This window comes from Apteryx rowi, unplaced genomic scaffold (assembly GCF_003343035.1).
Source record: "Apteryx rowi isolate R43461 unplaced genomic scaffold, aptRow1 scaffold_448, whole genome shotgun sequence".
Lineage (NCBI taxonomy): Eukaryota > Metazoa > Chordata > Aves > Apterygiformes > Apterygidae > Apteryx > Apteryx rowi.
In genome coordinates this window covers 657,089-677,135 of record NW_020450703.1, presented here as the reverse complement: position 1 = coordinate 677,135, position 20,047 = coordinate 657,089, and the positions used below count along the sequence as shown (strand labels likewise).

The following is a 20,047-nucleotide window of genomic DNA, read 5'->3' as shown; positions in this document are numbered from 1 at the left end:
ATGTTTTATGTACTTTAGACATGTAATGTGGACAAGATCCTCAGTCTCTGACTCTTTTTTTTTGGTATAAGTATTTATTTGGTATAAGCAGGTACAGGAAGTGCTGTGTCTGTGAAGCTTAGTTCTGTTTTTCAGTAGAACAACAGAGGCTTGTATTTTAATGGGTTCTGCTGAGTGGTTAAGGTGCTGATATTTTTTCCCCCTGTGTTTTACAGTAAAGCTTGGTGTTTCATGCAAAAGACTTGCAATTCAGAGAATTGTGGGGTTGAAAAAAGCCATAATAAAAGCAAATATATAAAAAACAAGATGCCAGATCTAGTATTACTAAGCTTTTATGACTACGGATGGGATTTCTTTTTATGGCTAAGTTCATGTAACAGTCGAATGCCTCTGAAAATGGCAGTTCCACTTCATCCCGCCCTCTGTTGCATGCTCGTACCTGTGGCACTGGCACTCAGTTCATCACGCTGAGAAGTGCCTCAGGAAACTCATCTAGCAGCAAATGCATGTTTTTTTTGAGGAAGGGGCGCGCATTGAGAGCAATTTTGCTAGTTTAACTCGCTGCTAGCCAGCTCTCTGAAGCTTATACCGTGGAAGTGACAGGAGAGTATGTCCCATGGGTAGGGATTGCATCGACAGACCTTATAAATTTAGACCATATAAATTGTGCAAGGCGAACACAAAATGCTGCTTATTCAGAAGTGCCCGTTATCTGACAGGAGCTTACTTGCCGAAGGTTCCAGTTCCCGAGTATCCTGTGGAAAATCAGCCTGGAAGCTTGTACTCCTTCAGGGACTGGTGTTTGAGGCATAAGGCGTTTCCTTTGGTTTTGTCCCAGTTTTCGTTTGTGTTCATAACTACTTGGGACTAACTTGATGGCTTGCTTAGAACACTTTTTTTCCTGTTATGTTTCATATTATTTCCTATTATTTCCTCATTATTTCTTATTATTTCCTGTTACGTGATTTTTCTATGTGACCTGTTTAAAACTGAAATCATGAGGTTTTTGCATCTAGTAGATTTTATTAATTGGTAGTCTTTTACTATGGAAGCCTTTCATAGTATGCAAAGACAGTGAATTAAAGCATAAATATATTTTTAGCTTCTTAAGCAAATAACTACTTAGTGAACAGAAGCTGCATTAAAAAGCCATGTATTTGCGGCATGGTAACTCTTTTTCTAAGCTTTTGTTTTTCAAAAGTTTTTCATATTTCCATTGGCCTTCCATAAAGGAACTGATTACTTGATAAGACTTAGGCTCATGATATGTAAGGAGTTAAATGTTTCTTGTTTGCTTATTACCTCACTTTGAAATTTCTTGCCAACAGTGGGTACAATCAATGTTTTAGAAATTTTAGCTGTGTTCTGCAAAACAAAGAAGTTTCCCTTTGTGTAATAAAGGAAAAATTTAGTTGCTCCTTGTAGGAACTACAATAACCACATCTGTTTTGCAGACAGGCTCTTTTTGCATTATGTATTTATCTATCCCAGCTTTGAAATTTGGCAGTTGATCATTAAAGTTAACTTATGTAGCAACAAAAATTGGGAGCTCTTATTTTGATTGTTGCATATCTTTCACAATAAACCTGAAAGACTTCTACACATAGGAGTTTGTGGTTATCTTATACAATGTCATAATCAACGCTACCTGCTTAGCTTTGTCTAAACCCCTACATCCAAATCCAACCGAGTGTAAATCTGATTTCAGTGGTAGTGCACTATAATTAAATTGAGCCAGCGCTGCTAGGAGTTTCATTGAACACTTGCTGGCTTGAGCAAGGGGGAGAGAGGTGTCCCTGAAGTCTTTCACTCTTAGTAATTGCTTGTATGTTTTGATATCAGCATTGAAGACCAAGCTGTTCCAGGTGTTCACATGAAATTTTGAAGACTGGTTGTTGAACAGTTGCTGTTCAGAATAGCATTTAGCTAATTTTATTCTGTACTAGATTTGAGAGAATTCTGAAGTAGTTAATTTATTAGATTTAAAGATCACGTTCTCTAATCTTTGCAATTTTGTCATATTCATCTACTTTGTTTTATGTAATGATTTTTAAATGCTGGTGGAAGGTGGAACACTTATACACAATATAATGTACTATTATTCTGTATGTGTCCCAGTTCTGAATGATTTTTAATTAGAGTTAAAATTAAGTGGAGTTACCCCCAGGCAATTTAACAAATATTGTACAGAAAAGCCGAGATATAACCAACATCTTCACGTATGGTATAAACTGGTATAGCATTCAAACAAATTTAAATGCTTCTTCTCTGAAACCATTCAATAAATCTACATTTATGATTAGTGTATAATACGTTAGGTTACTAAACTGATTATGAAAGAGAGAGAAGATTCTCCCTACTCTTCCCCTTCCTGCGGTTGTTCTGTTTCTTTTTTTCTTAGCTGTTGTGTTTTCCATAGTCTTTACATGCTTGCAGCATTCCAAACTTTCTAGATTTTAAAAGGAGTAGGTATTAGAAGAGTGATTTTTATCTTGTATTTTATCAAATGAGTAAGTTCTCAAAACTGATTGAAATGAGGGAACGTAGGATATTGCAAAATATTTTAAAACACAAAGAATAATGAAATGTTTAAAGCCATTTTTAAGGGAAATTTCAAAGCCCATTGGAATTAGTCTGTGGCTTCCTTAATATCTTTTGAAAATTCAAATAGGAATTTTAAAGGCTGTACAAAAAAATCATACAGATGTAGGAAACTAATGCAGAGCTTCTCTAGCTAATCTTGTTAGGCATTTTATGTAACATTATTTTGGGGCCTAACCTACCTTCAAATTACCTCACATTTGCTGTGCTCCAACAGCATGCTTGTGAAGAGTTAACGATAAATCAGTTGATGTGCAGCAACTTGTTACCTGTTGTAACTTGTTCATGTGTCTGACCTTTCTTAAGAGTTTCTTAACCTTCACTTCAACATAAGGTTCTCTCAATCAGGTAGTTGTAAGGTGGCAAGGGTGTTTTTGCAGGGGTTGAGGGGGATTGTTGGAAATGTATGAGCATCCCAGAAATACTGACCGAAGAACTGATACATTCAGTCCTTTTGATAAATCTTGAACATCTAATCTGAGGACCAGAAAGCTCATGTCCTCTCCCATTTCTAGAAGCTACAGTGCAGAGATATAATAAAATTAACAACTCTGCTTTAGATGAGACAATTTTACATCTTTAATATTGTAAGCTAGTTATGACATTTTCTCTGCTAAAATTATTTTGACTTTCTCCTTGACTTAACTGCTTTTTAGTATCTTGCCTCTTAACAATGTCCATACCAAAATAAAATTTCTGTAATAAAACAAGCTGTTCTTGTTGCACAGATGAAATTGGGAGGGCAGAGGAGAGAGGGAGAGATTGTGAGAGGAAAGATCAGCTTCCCAACCCCCACTGGAAGCTAGTCTGGCAGCGTAGATGCAGCCTTCACAGCACCGGTGCAAAACTTCTGTATAACATCATCCAGCTATTTCACACGTGGCCTTTTTCTACAGATGGATTCTTTGGTTCCTTGTTTTTGTAACATGTTACTCCATGTTGGAGTTGCACTCTTTGATCTTACTTTTCTCCTACTCTTAACAATAGTTGTGCGCTCTTTTCTGTGGCATCGTTTTCTGCTGTAGCTATAGATATCCAGTGGGAAAATTGTGCAGTGCATCTTGTAATTCTGAATGTGGTAACACACTGTTTTAATGTCATAGCTGAAGTACATCTAAAGTCTCCAAAAACAGGTTGAAGCCTACGTTATCTCTGAGAATTCATGATACCATCCTTAAGCATGCTTCTCTGTTCTTATACCTCCTTATACTTTGCCAACACTTTTCCTAATAGCAATATGAAACATAGTGTTGTGTATTTGAGATTTTGGTGGAAAACAAACCAAAAAAACCCCAAACCCTACAACAGTAGAATTATTTCACTCTGATCATTCTCTTTGTCAGGTTTATTTGCCTGTATTTTTTTTCTGTGGGTAGGCCTCAAGATCCTTGCTGTGCCCTCATGTTTCGCCCATCCTCACATCTCCCACTGTCCCTTTTATGTTGTGCTCTACATGTACATCTTTGGCTACTTTCTTTATACTGGTAACTTTTCATTAGAAAAGTGTATTATGAGCTATTTTTGTACTTTTAGTCCAGAGTTTTGATTTGCCTTTGATGCATCTTTCTGGGTATCCTGTTGCTGATTTTAAGCTGGATATGATCAAGGTTATAATGTGGTTCCACAAGAGGCAGTGGTCTGAATAAAAAGCTTACCACTGCTGAAATGGAAGTCTCTTTCCTCCATCCCATCTTCCCTTTCCCACTTGTTCTTGTGTGTGTTTCTGGCTCTTGCCTTGTGCTAATATCAGTGCTCATGAGACCTCTCCAGGAACATATTTGACTTATTAAAAAGGCAGAAAGAGAACTCAATGGTATAATTTTCTTAAAATTTAATATACTAAATTGACTCACAAAAGAACCTGACAAAGATATGCGTTGGCACAAAGTTAGTAGTTTGGGACTGAATGGCTTGGGGCAATGATGAGTGGGAAGTGAAAAGAAGGAGAAGTTGGGGGAGCCACAGGTAAGAGTGGAAGGCCAAGCAGTGAACCCGAGAAGTAATCCAAGGAAAGCAGCATGCTCCCACTCAGGTGTCAGTGTAACATGTGGAACAGAACCCAGGAATCCCAGCGCAAGTCCTCTTCTCTTAGCACTGGACAGCATCATCACGCCAGTAGCTACTGGTAAGCAGTACCTAAGGTACTGAAAAATTAAAATTAAATTGGTGATGTAGGAAAATGAACAGTTTGTAAGTTTTCCCCATATGCTACTTGATTTCTTCTGTGTGTATTAGATTATACTTTTCCTACAAAGCTTTTTTTATATCTTCTGCAGAGAGTTTTAGGTCAATGAAAAGCTTAACATACAGCAGTCTAATACTGGTCTCACCAACCAAACTCATAGGTCATTTTCTTTTTAATTGGTGTAATTCAGCCTGATGGCTGTATGTTTGCATAAAATCTGTATTTTTATTGTTTTCTGTCTTCCTGCTTAGCAAGCAGTAAACAAGAGCTTCAGTTTCTCATAGGTAAAAAAACACTCTTTTTTCTGCTCTGTAGTAAGTGACTGTTTTTGTCAGTTATTAATGGGTTTTATGACTACAGAGTTAGTCCAAGTTAAACTCTCTCCAGGTCTCTATTATCTTTACTGGATGGATTTGTCATTCCGTATCTCCCTATCAGTGAATAACAACTGTCAGTGACATCTTTTTAAAAAAGCCTTCATCTTTCCAACAAAGGTCTAAAGAAGACTTCTTTTTCTTCCCTTTTCTAGTAAAAGAGGTTGAAGGTTATAGGCTTCTCACTGTGTGCTCTCTTCAGTGCAGTTACTACATGTCTTATTTTTCTAGTGATCTTGGTAGCCATGGGCAGCATGGTCATGCACTTAAGAGCGCTGCTGGGTGGTATGAATTACTTTTGTTCTTCTGCATCCTTAGTTCAGGGGGAAGATGCTTGATAATTATCTCTTAAATGCCAGCATGTTTTTATTCTTATCTAGCTGTGACAGACTAGTCTTCCAGCAGATTCATTTCCCTCCTACAGTCATATAGACTTTCACATGATGCTTCGAAAAAGGAGATGAGAAGCAAAGCAAAAAGCAGGCTGATTTGTATACAGCCTGTCTATTTAAATTTAACTTCAGGTTGTGGTGCTGGTTGCTATGTGCAAATCCAGACATTCTTCTCTGAAGATGCCATTTCATCTGTAAAAATTTTTAGCGTGGTCTATGGTCAAATAATTCTTCTTAAACAGTTTTTCAGGGATAGTCGGTCCTTGTTCTGTGCTATCACTACTGATACTAATTAATGACAGTTGTTTACTGTGTCTAAGATGTAAACTGAGGATGCTAGTTCACTTCTTGTAACTACCAATATGATGGTTTAAAAAGGTCTGTCCCTACTTGCTGTGCAGATGTGGGTAAGACAGAGATTTGTTTTGGGTATCCATGATGCTTTATCATAAACGAAACCACAGTCAGTTCTCTGGTAGGGGAGTAGCTGCATTTAAAATTTGTGAAATTTGCTGTCAGCAGCTATTTGCTAATATTTACTTTAAAAACCCACTGAAAATACCATCCAGAAAAGAAATTTCCTGTAATGTTTGAGAAAAGTTAATGCCTGATAGGATGCAAACTCAATTGAAGCAAACTTAATTCAGAAATTTGAGCAAATGTTAGGAAAAACCTTTTTTGTGTATAGTGTTTGGCCATTCCAGAAGTAATAACAATAAACTCATTTTTTGGAGATAACGTTGAACTTAAGATAGCAGTACAAATGCATGTTATATAAGCATAGAAATAGAAATTATATAAATATGCAAATATATTTTTACACATATATTGACAATTTTGAGTTCACATTTTTAATTTGACGTCATATTTGTACTGGATTTTTTTTAAAAACTCTGGAGATATTAAGATTTTTCCCTGCTTTTTTAAATGGGCCTGTGAAGAAAAATACGGATAATCAAATGGAACATATTTAGCTGTGCTTTTCTTCCCCTTCCAAAGCCCAGGGCAGGAGTTCATATGAGCTTTCCTCCCAGACCTGTATATGGTCTGTTGTTACCTATCTTCATTTCTAGTTCATGAAAAAAATTCCAGAGTGCTGTCAAATGCAGAAAGTGAATTGTGTAGATACTTTCTGTTCTTTTTATTCTAATTGATGGGAATTTGAAAAATTGTTTGGCCTTTCGAAAAGAGAGAAATTATTAGGCTCTTTGCAGGCCCATGTGATATTATGTGGCCTGTTGTTACATTAGTCAGGCTGGGTTGAATGGTTCGGCCTAGGTTTATTATCTGAATCTCTGCAAGGACTAGATTCGCAATTTGAAATAATTTTTGAATTGGTGGAGCATTGGTTGGTTATTATTGCAAATGATTACATCTTCAGTCTTTTCTACAGGCATAAACTGCTGAAGTACTTCCAAATCAAAGTTCATAAAACACGAGTTGCTATGCCCTGCAAGCACCTTGGAGCAAAATGGACTACCTTACATTTGCATGTGATGAAAAGTGCACAGGGCTTCAGGGGTGTTTTTCACTGCAGATGGACTGTCTTTCAGCAAGGCATAGGTAGGGAAGTATTTTTCATGGCGTAGATAGGGAAGTATTTTTCATGGCTTTTTTGCTGTGATGAAGTCATCGCTTTCCTGCAGTGAAAAGCTTTCTCAGGAAAGCATAGGAATTTGTTTTCTTTAAAATTCGTATAAAGCTGTTCTTGCAATGGCCCTTCAGTTTCCATTCTCTGAGTATCCACCGAGGATTCGAGATTTAAGTATGTAGCTGTGTGTGTTAGCACCTGCTTAAATTGTATTACACCTACTGCACCACCCTAAGGGTTTCTCAGGGTACTGTTCACACACACACGGCTCTTGTTTGGTCAACAGACCTTCATCACAGTTGCGGTTTCTTTGGTATGTGGCATCAATAATGCAGGAGAGGAATAACAGCACTATGCTATATTTAGTGTTCATTAATGTACATGTTCCTGCTAATCCTTTTAAAAATATGTTCCTGCAGCATATTTGTACTCTTGTCTGAGCCTATTACAGTGGTTTTGATTTTAATAATCCTTTGTGGCAAGAAATAAGTTGAGCAGTAAGACGTTTATGTGGTATGAAAGCTTCTGTGTGGTTGTTTGTTCTGTCTGGTTTCTCCGACATTAAGGGAATAAGGCCTATATCTATGAAGTGTCTTGCTGCCTGATTCCTTTAGTTGGTACTGATTTTCTGGATCTGGGTCTTGGAAGCGAATTTCTGAAAGTGTGTGTTTTGAAGTATGTTTCCAGGTATTTAAACAGCCTATTTTTTATACAAAACAACAATATACCCCCCCTTTTTTTACCTAGTTTTCTTTCTAACCTTTCGTAAGTTGTTACACCTGGAATATCACATTCACATAGGGTGAAAGATTCATTCCATTCATAGTGATGGCGCAATGTGCCGTGTAATGTTTGGATTCACTGCATCTGTTAAACCCACCGTGTTCAGGATATTTAACAGGATTATGCAGGATGATAAACACTTGGTAACGTGGTAGCTGATGATAAGTGTTTCCATTCTCTCCCCGTGCTGTCTGCCAAAATGACCACCAGTGAAGTTGACAGTGTTGTCACCACATGCTCAGAGTTCACGTTCCAGGGCAGTTAATGTGCAGGGCCAGAGCTCGCGCATCTGAACCGTCGGTTAAGGCAGTCAGCAGAAACACAGAAGACAAAGTTCGTTAAACTTGACTGATACCTGGAAAATTTGTATGGAGCCCTAAGGCTGAGAACTTTTTGTTGGTTTTTAGGCTTATGTTGTGACTTATCATGCAGACGTCAGAAATGTCAGAAGCAGTCTGTGCATTTCGCCCTCTCTGCTCAGTATAAGAGCCTATGGAAAGTTTGACTGTGCATTTTCTGAAATGATCCTATAGTGCTTACACTATGACTCAGATTAACCACAGTGGTGTATTGTGTATTGTCTAAGCATTCACATGCTCTCTTTTAACACAACCATAATGATTAAGAGATATTTATGTTTGTTTATTGTTTAGATTCCAATGCTTCTGTCCATGCTGATTTTATTACATGTGGACTAAAGAGAAAATTGCTAAGGTTGCTATATAATCTTGTAGCCCTGTAATTATATTGTAAATCTGGTAACCATAGAGCCTTTCTTCTGCAGTGGTGAAGGACTGTTGACTTTGCCCTAGACCAGCTGGATTATTTGTTTCCATATGGGTTGCACTGTCATTGCACTAATCTTGTTCTGTAAATGACTAAACAAGCTTCCTAAGTTACAAGAAATGGATTAGGAAAGAGAATCCAAAGGCTTTGCAACACCATCCACTGGTGTTGTAATATTGAAATATGCCAAGGCCGTTGAGATGAATGTGTCACAGGTGTAAGTTCTTGAGCATCCTCTTTTTTGATGGGCTATCAGTTTGTTTTATAGACCTAATTACATTTTTCACCATGGATTATTTCATCATGTTATCTGCTTTTACTTTTTATTGCTGAATATCTTCAGGTTACTTCCTTTTCCCCCCAATTACTTTATGTAAATAAGCAGTAGATGAACCAATATATGAACTCATAATATTCTGCAATAAAAATATTTTCTTACGTAAGTTAGAGTATTACAGGTATTAGTGAGATCATTGCTATGCTATTTGGACTTTTATTATACTAAACAAGTTATGAGAAATGTCAGAAGAAGTTTCATGAATGCATAAGCACAAATTTCAGCTTCAATAAAGTTGAGAGAAATAGTCCAACACAAAGAATGTATCCATAAGAGAAAATGGTTTCTTGATATGCATTTATAATGGTAAATATTTCTGAGAACAAGTTGCACTATTTGTTATTGATTATGTTTCTTTTTTTTTTCTTTTCCAGTTGCCCATACTTGTCAGAGAACATTACACCTGCTATTCCTGCAATTGGTGGGATTCTTTTCTTTTTCGTGATGGGGACCCTGCTGCGTACTAGTTTCAGTGATCCTGGTGTCCTCCCACGCGCAACACCAGATGAAGCAGCAGATCTAGAGAGACAAATAGGTAACACTGAAGGTCTGTTGTCTCTTCACTTTCCTCCCAAGGGTGTTATGTACTTTGTGAAGGCAGTGTGCTGCTCTGCTCATGGGAAGAGTTGTTCCTATTTTGCCACAGCGATTGTTCTGGAATTGTAATGTCCGATGACATTGCACTGATTCCTGTGGAAAGACTGTTGATCAGTTCTTCACTCAGAAAGACAGTAAAATAAAATGCTGGCCCTGGAGAATGAGAGTTATTACTGCAGATACCTTTCTGCAAGTATGGTAGAAGTCTCTAGTGCACAAGAGAGTACTTTCTAAAGTGTTTTTGGCAAGAAAGCTGATATTGCAAAGATTCTGAAATTGTGCATCTTTTAAAAGTAATGTACCCTCAGAGTTTAACTGAATTTAATTACATTGTTATTTGTATTCCCACAAGGTCAGATAAGTCTCTATGTTAATATACAATCTTGTAAGTTGATGCAGTCTTGTAACTGTTGTGCTTCAGTCATGGTAACAAAACGCTACCATTTTTTACTTGTGCGAAGGCAGCACAATTACAGGAGAGTGAATTAGATTTTCATCAGCCTTGCTCATCGGGAGAATTGTTAACTAAATTCAAATTGTGGAATTTCTATAGCTACAAATGTGCTAAATAGCTAAAAAAAAATATGCTACTGGGTAAGAAAACACAGGGTGAGTTTGCAGAGCTGTTTAGTAAACTGTGTTTCTGTTTATTTTTTAGTAAACTACTAAAGCTTACTATGATCTACTGTATATGTACTTGGATATGACAGTCATTGGAAATCACATGTTCAGAAGTCACTTCAGAGGAATCCTCACCCGTGTAACTGAAAAGATAGATACCAAGTACATCGAAGCACAGCAGAAGTACCTGTGGGGTCCTTGATGTTTCTTTTGATACTATAGTAGAATCTTAGGCTTTGTCTACTGTAACAAGTAATTTGATGCAGTAGGAGCAAATGAGTTGACTAAAGCTGTTGGTGCAGAGTTCCCTACATCTACACTGTGTGAATTTGAGGGATTTACTTCAGACTAGGTTTCATTTGGTTCTCTGGACTAAATGTCTTCTACAGCACGTTTTTTGATAACGTTCATTTTTAATAGTTTACATATTCTAGTGGTTGTTCGAATCTCATGGTTTCACGGTGATTAAAAATTTTTGTCTGCAGGGCTCAGTTTCAAAATAGTTGCAGTTGGGGAAGAAAGAGTGGTTTTATATTTTGGAAAGACACACTATCTTTAGCATGGATGTTCTAAGAAGTGGGATTTCAAAATACAGAGATGAGTTCATTGGTTGTCACTACACTGAGATAATTTTCTTTCAGCAGTTTTGGAAGGTCCTAGCCACAGCTATTACAATACATTACAGCATAAGATGAAAAACTGTCTGTGTAATAATCTGTATTTTGTGTACCTCAGTTAGCAACTGGATTTGAGTTCTGAATTGGAGTCAATGCATCTGCAATATATTAGATACAAAAGCTATTTTTACTTATTTCATATACTCTTTGTGTAGGTTTGAGGCTTTTGAAACTATATGGTCATATAGCAGCTCTGGTTTTTGAACTTTGTGAGAGGAAAATTCTTTCCCATGGATGTGCAAATTCTGGGATGTGTAACTTGTCAATTTTTATAGAGCTGGTATAGTTTTATAGAAACAGTGCATTCGGCTAGCGTTCAGTATTCAGTGTTTTTGTTTGTTGTATTGCTTTTGTTCATTGCTTGGACGAATTGTGCAGAGCCAGGAGTGAGCTTTCATTGCTGTGGCAGAAAGGAGGTTATGTTTAGCCAGTCATGACTTTGCTTTGGGCAAAGACCATACTGCACATGGTATACAGGCAAAAAAACTGATAGATCCTAGATGACTCAAATATCTCAACCTCAAATGGATGAATTTAGATTCCTATGAATTTATTCTGTTTGATCACTTTTGGATATGGCGTTCTGGGTACTTTAAAAAGACAAACCTCAATCAGCCTATCCTTACATGTCATCAATAAATAAAGTCAGAAATGGAGGAACGTTTTGAAGCTGCATTATCGCTACAGTCCAAAAAACATTAAAAATGGACATGGAATGTGCTAATACTGAGGAATTAGAATTCTCTTCAAACACAGTAATTCCAGTCCTTTTTTGTGTCATAGAAGGAATTCCTAATATTCACAGAATCCAGATATGTGGAAAACAAATGCCAAAGTTCAAATTTCTGTTGCTGGGGAAACTAAGGAAAGATTTCTTAGGAAGACTGATTTTAAAATTTATTTTTTAGCTTTGCTAGTGCTGCCATTGAAAACATTTTTCAAAATCCAGTGCTGAGTAATGTGCTGCATGCAAGTGTGTACGTTGCTAGGATAGGTAATGGTATGGTATTTGTAGTTGGAAAGGAAAGGATGGAGAGTGGGGAAAAAAAAAGTCTTGAGAACTATTTAGGAAAACTCAGAAAAAACTATGATTTTTCTCCTTCTTTCTCCTCCTCCGCTCACCTCTTCCCAAAAAAGTTATTCAGTGTGTAGGAACTTGTGGGAGGAGGGTGGAAGTCAGGCAGGTTTGAGTGTTGCTCCTTAGAGTGTTGCTGAGAAATGACTGTCTTTTTATATCATGAAATGGTGTTATAATTTGTACATAAGCGATTGTTTAAAATATAGGGTTTTCCAGAAAGAGCTGTTTTGAAATTGAGCTTTCTGTGTAAGTGAAAAGATTGCTGTAATTGATGCAACTACGCTAGTTCTGTGTGTTTTTAAAATGTTATTTTGCTTCAGTTTTATTAATGCAGTATTTGGGGAGCAGTGGGCATTCTTCGCCTGTTTCAGTAGTAGTTTGCAGTAATGAGATTAAAAAAAAATCTTACAGCTGGAACGTAAATATCATTATTAAATGATTGGAATCATAAGAGTGTCTTTCTAATAGAATAACCTTCCCTACGGCTTGCTTGAGGAACATGGATTTCTGTCAAACCTCTGCCCTTCATAAGTGTCCCTTTGCCACAGTCTGACTTCTGCTTGCTGTTTAACTTCAAGAATCCCAGAATGGTGAAGCACAACTAGACTGCGGTTGCAGATAGTCGTCCTGGTCTCTGTTGTCCTGATAAGTAACAGAATCTGAACAGTTTCCAAAGAATAAAAGTAGTTGTTTGTCATATCTGATACAAGCTATTTAAGATATTTCAGAAAGAAAGCAGTGCTGTTTTCTAAATAACAAACAAATGTTTTTAAAAAGTAAAAAAAAGAAAGTTGAATGTCTCAGTTAAATTTTACCTTCCTATTTTTTTTTATCAAATTGACATTTAAAGGTAGTCCAAAATGAAAGCTTAGAAATTGTTAGGTGATAATTTAAAAACCACTTTAGTCATCATCTGTTCCTGCTGAACAACACGTCCATCATCTTACATATACACCTACACATACAACCAGCACTTTTGTGTTAGCTGGCCCTTTGCTGGCCATTTGAGTGGAACGCTGCTGTACCTGATCAGATGTTCTCATTAGGTAAAGGTTGGAGTACCATAAGAGGGCACTGTATGGAAGTCTGCACTGATGATGCGTGTTTTAAATCGGAGCTAGGAGAAGGGGAGACATCTGTGTCTGAGCTTGTTGACCAACCATCTGTCTTTCATCTGTTATATTAATGAATTTAAAACAATTTGCAAGAGACTGCATGTATATAGCAAAATTGGAAATTGATAGTGGGTTGACTCTGAGGTAGTAATAGTGTTCTGAAAAGGTACAGCATGTCTTTTCTTTAAGAGTGTTCAGATGTCACTGATTACCCAAACTAGTCTGAAATAAAGCTTCAAAGAGAAGTTGCAGTTTTATGATCTCTGATAAAGTGAAGGATAATGCGATGGGGGTAGAGCATCTGAAAACTCTTTAAAGTGTAAAATTTTGTGGAGAAAATGTCTTTAAATCCAGGGGCCACTGGTAGGAGAGACTATCATCATTTTATTGGCTAAGGTTAGGATTTGCAAACAAGTCACGGGGCCTTGTTTTGTTTCCTTTGTGACTGGACAAGCACTGATGATTGGGAGAATAATCTGTTCCTCTTGTAATGAGAGGTCGTTGTAAGAAAAAAGCTGGAGCATTATTGTATATGAAGTAAAAGATATTTGATGAGGGAAGTTACCTTAACTCTGGTTAAGGTAAGAATATCCTTGTTATTGCTTCCTTGCTGTGAAAAGTTTGCTGTGTAAAAACAAGTGATCCTCAGTTTAGAAGAGGAAGACGGGTATGGTGCTTTGAATTATACCAGTACAGTGGTGGTATATATTTCAACTACAAAAAATCATTGTCATAATTCCTTGAACTGTTTGAATATTAATGAAACAAAATCTTCCCAAACAATGCGAAGCTTTTCCACCAGTGTTTGAGAAGAGAACAGTGGGGAGAGTAAGATGAACTGCAAAGAACAGTAGTACCCATTTAGGTACTGTCCTGCGTTCCCTGTCATCTCTGTAGGTCTTTCTCCATTTCTCTGTCTGTGTCTTTGAATTTCTTAAGCTCTCTAGGCAGAAAATGACATTAAAATCCGTTAATGAAGGTGCTGCTGAAATTTGCTGGCTGATTATATGCCAGTGATAATAACAATGGTGCAGTTGGAAAATTTTATTCCAAACAGAAACCTGCACAGCCTATTCTTTTTATGTAAAACAGCTGGGCTTTCTAATGGAAAGGCACCTTTTTAGTAGTTACATATAAAGATGATAATGTTGGTGATGAGCTAAAACATATTGCAAGTGAGTCACTGGAGTATAACTAGCTATTAGGATTTAGTTATTTTGCTGTGACAGATATTTTTCATCACTATATCCAGCTGCTTGGTGAAATGCATGAGCAGGTGCATTGATATGTATGTATTATGTTGTTCAATCATTCTGTAAATCGTATTTTAAATCCAGCTTTTATTAGGGGATTTTCCGCAACTTAACCACAGCAAATGAATTCCTCAGCTTTTCACATCTCATATCCATACATGCAATATTTAATTGTATCCATGGTTTTGAAATAGCCATGATGTAATAGTCACCTTAGAGTTTTCATGATGTGCAATTTACTTCTCTTTTCTTATAGAATGGCAGAAATATAAACAGCCTGTAAATGTTAATTGGGTGAGTTCCTGGCCCCATTTGAAGAATGAAGTATTTTGAATGCTTGCTGATTGGCACAGAAATTGGCTTAGATCTGTTATTTTCATAATCCAATGGATATAAAGATACAAAAAAAAATCCAAAAGTAGGAATAAAATGCTCTCTGAATAATAAAAATCCTAGACAGGTAAGGCAGAAGGCAGTATTTTAACAGTGCACTTCTTGTTATCAGGGCATTGACACAGAAGCAAGTAACTGCGGGTTGTTTAAAGAAAGTAATCTTTTGCTTGTTGGAAGAGCTATTGTCCCTCTCTGCTCCAAATGAAGGAAAGTGGTAGTTACACCCATGACTTTATTCAGATACTGATACTGTGCAGGTAAAACCCTCGCTTTCCAATTGTATAGACAAATAAAGCACCTAGTTGTTACTGCTCCATAATGTTTGCTGACATTATTCATACTTGGAAGAATCCTAGAGATTTCCATTTCTTAACAGTTTTGATTTTAATTTTGGTTCTTTATGATAGTGTCTCTAGCTATTGATAGCTTTTGTTTCCTTTGGGCATTATTCACATATTCACATACTTTCACTGATTTCTTTTTATGGAATTCCCTCAAACATATGACTAGAATTGTTTCCCAGATAATCATAAATGTTTGATTTATTACTTTGCTTATTTTGGAGAGCAGTGATGGAAGGAGCTTCTTATCATTCCTCTACCCTAGATGGCTGGCATCTACCCATCCCTAAATTAATTCCTGTATTCCTGGCAATTTTAACAGTTTCAGAAATTCACTATTAAAATGTTGGTTCCTGTTCATTGAAAAGTCTTCTGGGTGAACTTAATGCAGATGCAAAACTGGAATAAATCACATTAACTGCATATCATCACCACAGTACGTTAAACTTTCAAAAATTTGTTAACATGCTTGAACCTGAAAATGCAGCATACCCATACTTATAATCCTGACTGCTCAGAAAAGCTGTCTATAGTATTTCTGAAAGAGTTTTGACTTACAGGCCTTTGCTGGCTTGCTCATGGTTTCCACCAACAGGTGTCAGCTCATCAGTGGGAGAGAACTGCGAGAACTGTGCTAATTCAAATTATCTTTGCCTTTGCTCTTGGCAAAGAACAGGTGCACAGACTGTTACCATGGAACGGAACTGTGTTAACTTGTTATCTGCAGTAACTTGTTCATCTATCTGAGCTAACACACTACTTTTAGTAGTTGTATACATGCATTTGTCAAACTAAAGAGTTTATGCAGAATTTTTCAAGGCTGGGTTTGATGTGTATGTTGGAAAGCAGTGGTGATCGATTATTACAGGCTTTTAAAAACAAAACAAGAACCCCAGTGTCATGAAATGAATTATTATATACAAAAGAAATTCTTGCGGGGTTCAAATTAAGATTACACAGATGATCTCAAATTGACTTTTCCTGTTGTCCGTCGGGGAGTACTTTCTTTAGAAATGGTAACATTTATTAATACTTCTTTTGCTTTTAGTTTAGCTTCTGTGAGTCACTGAAGCTATTAAAATAACTGATAGGCCACTCCTTCATTGCATGGTCTGTGGCTGGAGTGCTAGAGTGGGCTGAGGATATGCTTTACCAGTGGGTTTCAGCTCCTGTTTTTGGGAGAAGCATGCGCTCCCTGGTGCTTAGAGTCCATTCTGTAGCTCTTTTCTGCCCCTTATTCCTATTGCATATGTTAAATGCATACACCCTAATTTCTGCCCTTTCCTTCCTGTACTTCTTTTCAGCCTCACCTCCATGACTCCTATCTAGTTCCCACTTACTTGCATCTTTTAGTCTGTCCCTCTTCCCTCTTTTTCTGGTACTTCCTCCCTTCCTGCCACTCTGCTTTTCGCTCACCTCATGTTTCTGCAGTGGGATTTCCTCGCAGCTTTTCCTGTCTCTGAACCTGGCAGGTGGCTCCTCTTTCTTGTTGAGGTACTAGGAGAGACAGCCAGGTTCTCAGCTTAAAGTACTCAACCACAACAGTTCATGATCAGTCCAGGTTTTTGGAATGTAACATCCTTAGTTTCTCTAGAATGATGGAGCGTTCATAATCTGTTCACAAAAGGAGTTAGTCTCTGCTCTGCATTAAGAAAACTCTGAAATTTAGCTGTATGTCTCTTAAGCTGCTACTGAGGATATGTGAACTGTGACCCCACCACCATCACCACCACCTTCTTCTGCCAAAAAGTGTGAGGAAAGAGTTGCTGCAGCATGTGCCAGATTTCAACTCCTTTCTCCAAAGTCTCAAATATGATAGAGCTATTAAAAATGTTTGCTATTCATCTCGCCTTCTGAAATGTTGAAATGATTTCATGAAGCATCTGAAAACCTCAGAATGAGGCATACAGCTCAGGCTACAAAAACTTGATGAGTCCTTTAAAAAAAAAAAGAAAAAGAAAAAGAATTATAATGAAGTATGTATTGGGCACTTTTACTTCATCAGTGTTGCTGTGTAATTTCATTAAGCTCTTTCATGGAATCATATACCTGGAATAGATACCAGCTCTAATCCAAAATACAGGCACAAGTTCCTGCTCAAGGAATTGTTTATTTTCCCTGTACTCAAGGGACTATTGATCTGTCAGGAAATAGATAATTTCAAATAAACAGCTGACAATACTTATTTTTCACAACAGAAACAGACTGTGAGATACAGAGTTTTGGCTAAATGCAAAATAATAAGTATAAATAGGATGCTGAAAAAGACAATTATATGAAAAATATAATTATGACTATTGATTAAGGGAGTGAAAATGTTTTCATGTGTGATTGTTTCAGAATTTGTTTAGGACATATTGAAAACAAAACAAAGCAGTATTGCGGGACTGGCTTCCCTGGCTCAAACCACTGAGCTGATCAAACCCACCATCTTTTGTTCAGCAGTAGCAAAACCAGGAGTCTCCAGAAAGGCCAATGGAATCCTGAAGTGGGGGGTATATTGCCAGCAGAAGTGGGGTCTGAGCTTCAAGTTCCCAAATATGAGGGCTTATGGCAAGTCTAATGGAGAGGAACAAGTTAGGTAATTATAACAAATTCTTCTGACTCCAAAAGGTATGATTCTGGAATCATGTATTGTTCAAATGCATTTTTTAATGTGCCCTGAAAAGATGTATCGTAGTGGGGTGGCATCTGTGCTACAGGGAAAGCTGAGTGTCTCCTGCAGTTCAAAAGAAACTCCTTACATGCTCCAAAACTATTATTCTGGTTTGGATTGCCTTGGAACTTGCTGTGCCTTTGAACTTGAAGCACCTTCAGAAGATGTGATGCAAGGTTAGTGGTAATACAATTTTAAGGAACAGGTTCTCAAAATAATTCTCCTAAAAACAATGTATTTAACAAATTGTTTCTCTGCTAACATTTGTGCATACAGCACTGTAGCTCTGATTCTACTCAGGTTGGTCTCAGATACTTGAAACTTAACTCTGCCCTACCTGTCTCTTTGGAAAGCCACCTCACAGAAATTCTTACAGATGCAGTAAGGAACAGTTAGGGAGAGCGGGAGCTCTGAATGTTAAGAATGTTATTCTTAAGTTCTTTCAAAGCTTCATTAAGCTTTATTTTTTGTACTTCAAAAAGCATAGAATAGAGTGAGCTGATTAAGGAGAATGGATCTAAAAATAAGACCTTTTCAAGAAACTCTATCTACCAGTACTCCATGTTTGTTATAGTGACTTTTTTCTGAAACAGGATGGTCCTGCTGATAGCGTAAAATGCTTCCTTTTGGGCCATCACCTTTTCCAGATGAAGATGGAGGACAGAGCTGAGATGCTGCTGTTTCCTCCACCAGCGTGGAGGAGGGGGAAAGCAGTTGTTGCTTGAGGATTTGTTGAGGTGGTAGTAGCCGAGCCATCTGTGTTGTCTGTAGCAAAAAAGGTGAAGGCAGTTGTGTAAAAATTAGGGATGTCCCCAAAGTGCAAGGAGAGTAAGGGAACTCTCAGTTATTGAAAAATATAATGTTAAATGCATATCATCAAACTATCCCCATGCAGAGGAAGGCTGGGAAGTATAGTAAGAGGCCATTCTGGCTGTATTAATAGTTTTACAAAGATCACAATCCAAACAAAATTGTACAAAAAATGGAGACATTTTCCTAAAGGGATTATAAAGAAATATCACAAGCCTGCAGGGGTAATGTCAGAAAGGCAAAGGGGAAAAAAATCAGTTACAAGTAGCAAGGAACATTAGAAAGCAACAGAAGAGGTTCTATAAGAGGTCAGGAAGAAAAAGAGAAAGTGTTGGCATGTTATGTAATTGGGAAATAAGAGATAACAAAGGGGAACCTGAAGTACTCAACACTGCCTCTGCTTTGACCTCAAAAGTACTTTTATAGTTCTTGGCAGCTGATAGGAATGCAGGTCAGAAGAGGGAAAGAAGTAGTTAAAATTAAACATCCGATTCTGTTTCTGGAAAGATGTGGATCAAACTACTACATAATCAAATTACAGGAATTAGTGTGTAGAAGGGTTATAGCCATTTAAGACTCAAAACAAACAACACTATTTCAAGCGCAAATCAGATCTAACCAGTCTAATTTCCTTCATTGACAGGGTAACTGCCTTGGTCAAAAAGAAGCAGCTGTGCTAAATCTTGACTGTAATAGAACTCTTGATACTGTCCTACACAGGATTCTTTTTATATAAATTTTGGAAATAAGGTCTAGATGAAATTACTTTCTAAAAAAGACACACAATGGCAAGCAGTAAGTGCAGGGACTGATTGTGCGCCCAGGAAGAAAGGGAATATACTTCTCTTGCAGTTCACACTGAGTTGGGAGAGTTTGCAAGCACTSTGGTTTTGTTCTCTAAATGGTTTTAGCAAATTTAGGGAAAAAGTAAAAAATGCATGATTAGGAATGGAAGTCAGATAGTAACAAAACTGGGGCTGACTAGCTAGTGAATGGTACAGTGAAAGAGAACTTGAGTATTATCCACAGACAGACTGAGTCAACATTGCGATAGTGTGACGAAAAGCGGAAATTCCTTTTGGGATGCATTAGAAGAAGAATCATGCATAGAACAGGAGAGGTAGCATTCTGCACTGCCTGGTACTGATGAGGAAGGCTCAGTTCAGTGTCCAGTTTTTGACACTGTACATGGGAACTCAGGAGGAAGGCAGCAAGAAAACATGACCTAAAAGGAAATGTTTTAGGAATGTATGCATTTGGTCTAAGAGAGAGAAAGAGCAAAGGTCTTAAAGTATGCTAGGATTTTTTCACACAACATAATAGAACAAAAAGCAACTAGATGCAGAATTAAACTTGTTGATGTAGTATTTTTACTTAGATTATAATTTTCATGAAAATCAAAAAGTCTTTTTTCTCAGGGCAACCCCATAGAAGTCACATTCTTTCCACGGTGTATA

At 37.3% G+C, this 20,047-nt stretch overlaps 1 protein-coding gene across 5 annotated transcripts in view; it reads left to right on the top strand.

The window, feature by feature from the left end:
* Window positions 1-20,047, top strand: part of ZDHHC14 (zinc finger DHHC-type containing 14) — a 124,808-nt gene that overhangs the window by 56,280 nt on the left and 48,481 nt on the right. For 3 of the 5 annotated variants that reach the window (XM_026077087.1, XM_026077084.1, XM_026077088.1), the window contains one exon: window positions 9,424-9,596. In XM_026077087.1, coding sequence (XP_025932872.1) covers window positions 9,424-9,596 — 173 coding nt within the window. The remainder of the gene's footprint in view (window positions 1-9,423; window positions 9,597-20,047) is intronic. The other 2 variants (XM_026077086.1, XM_026077085.1) reach the window with 1 other exon arrangement.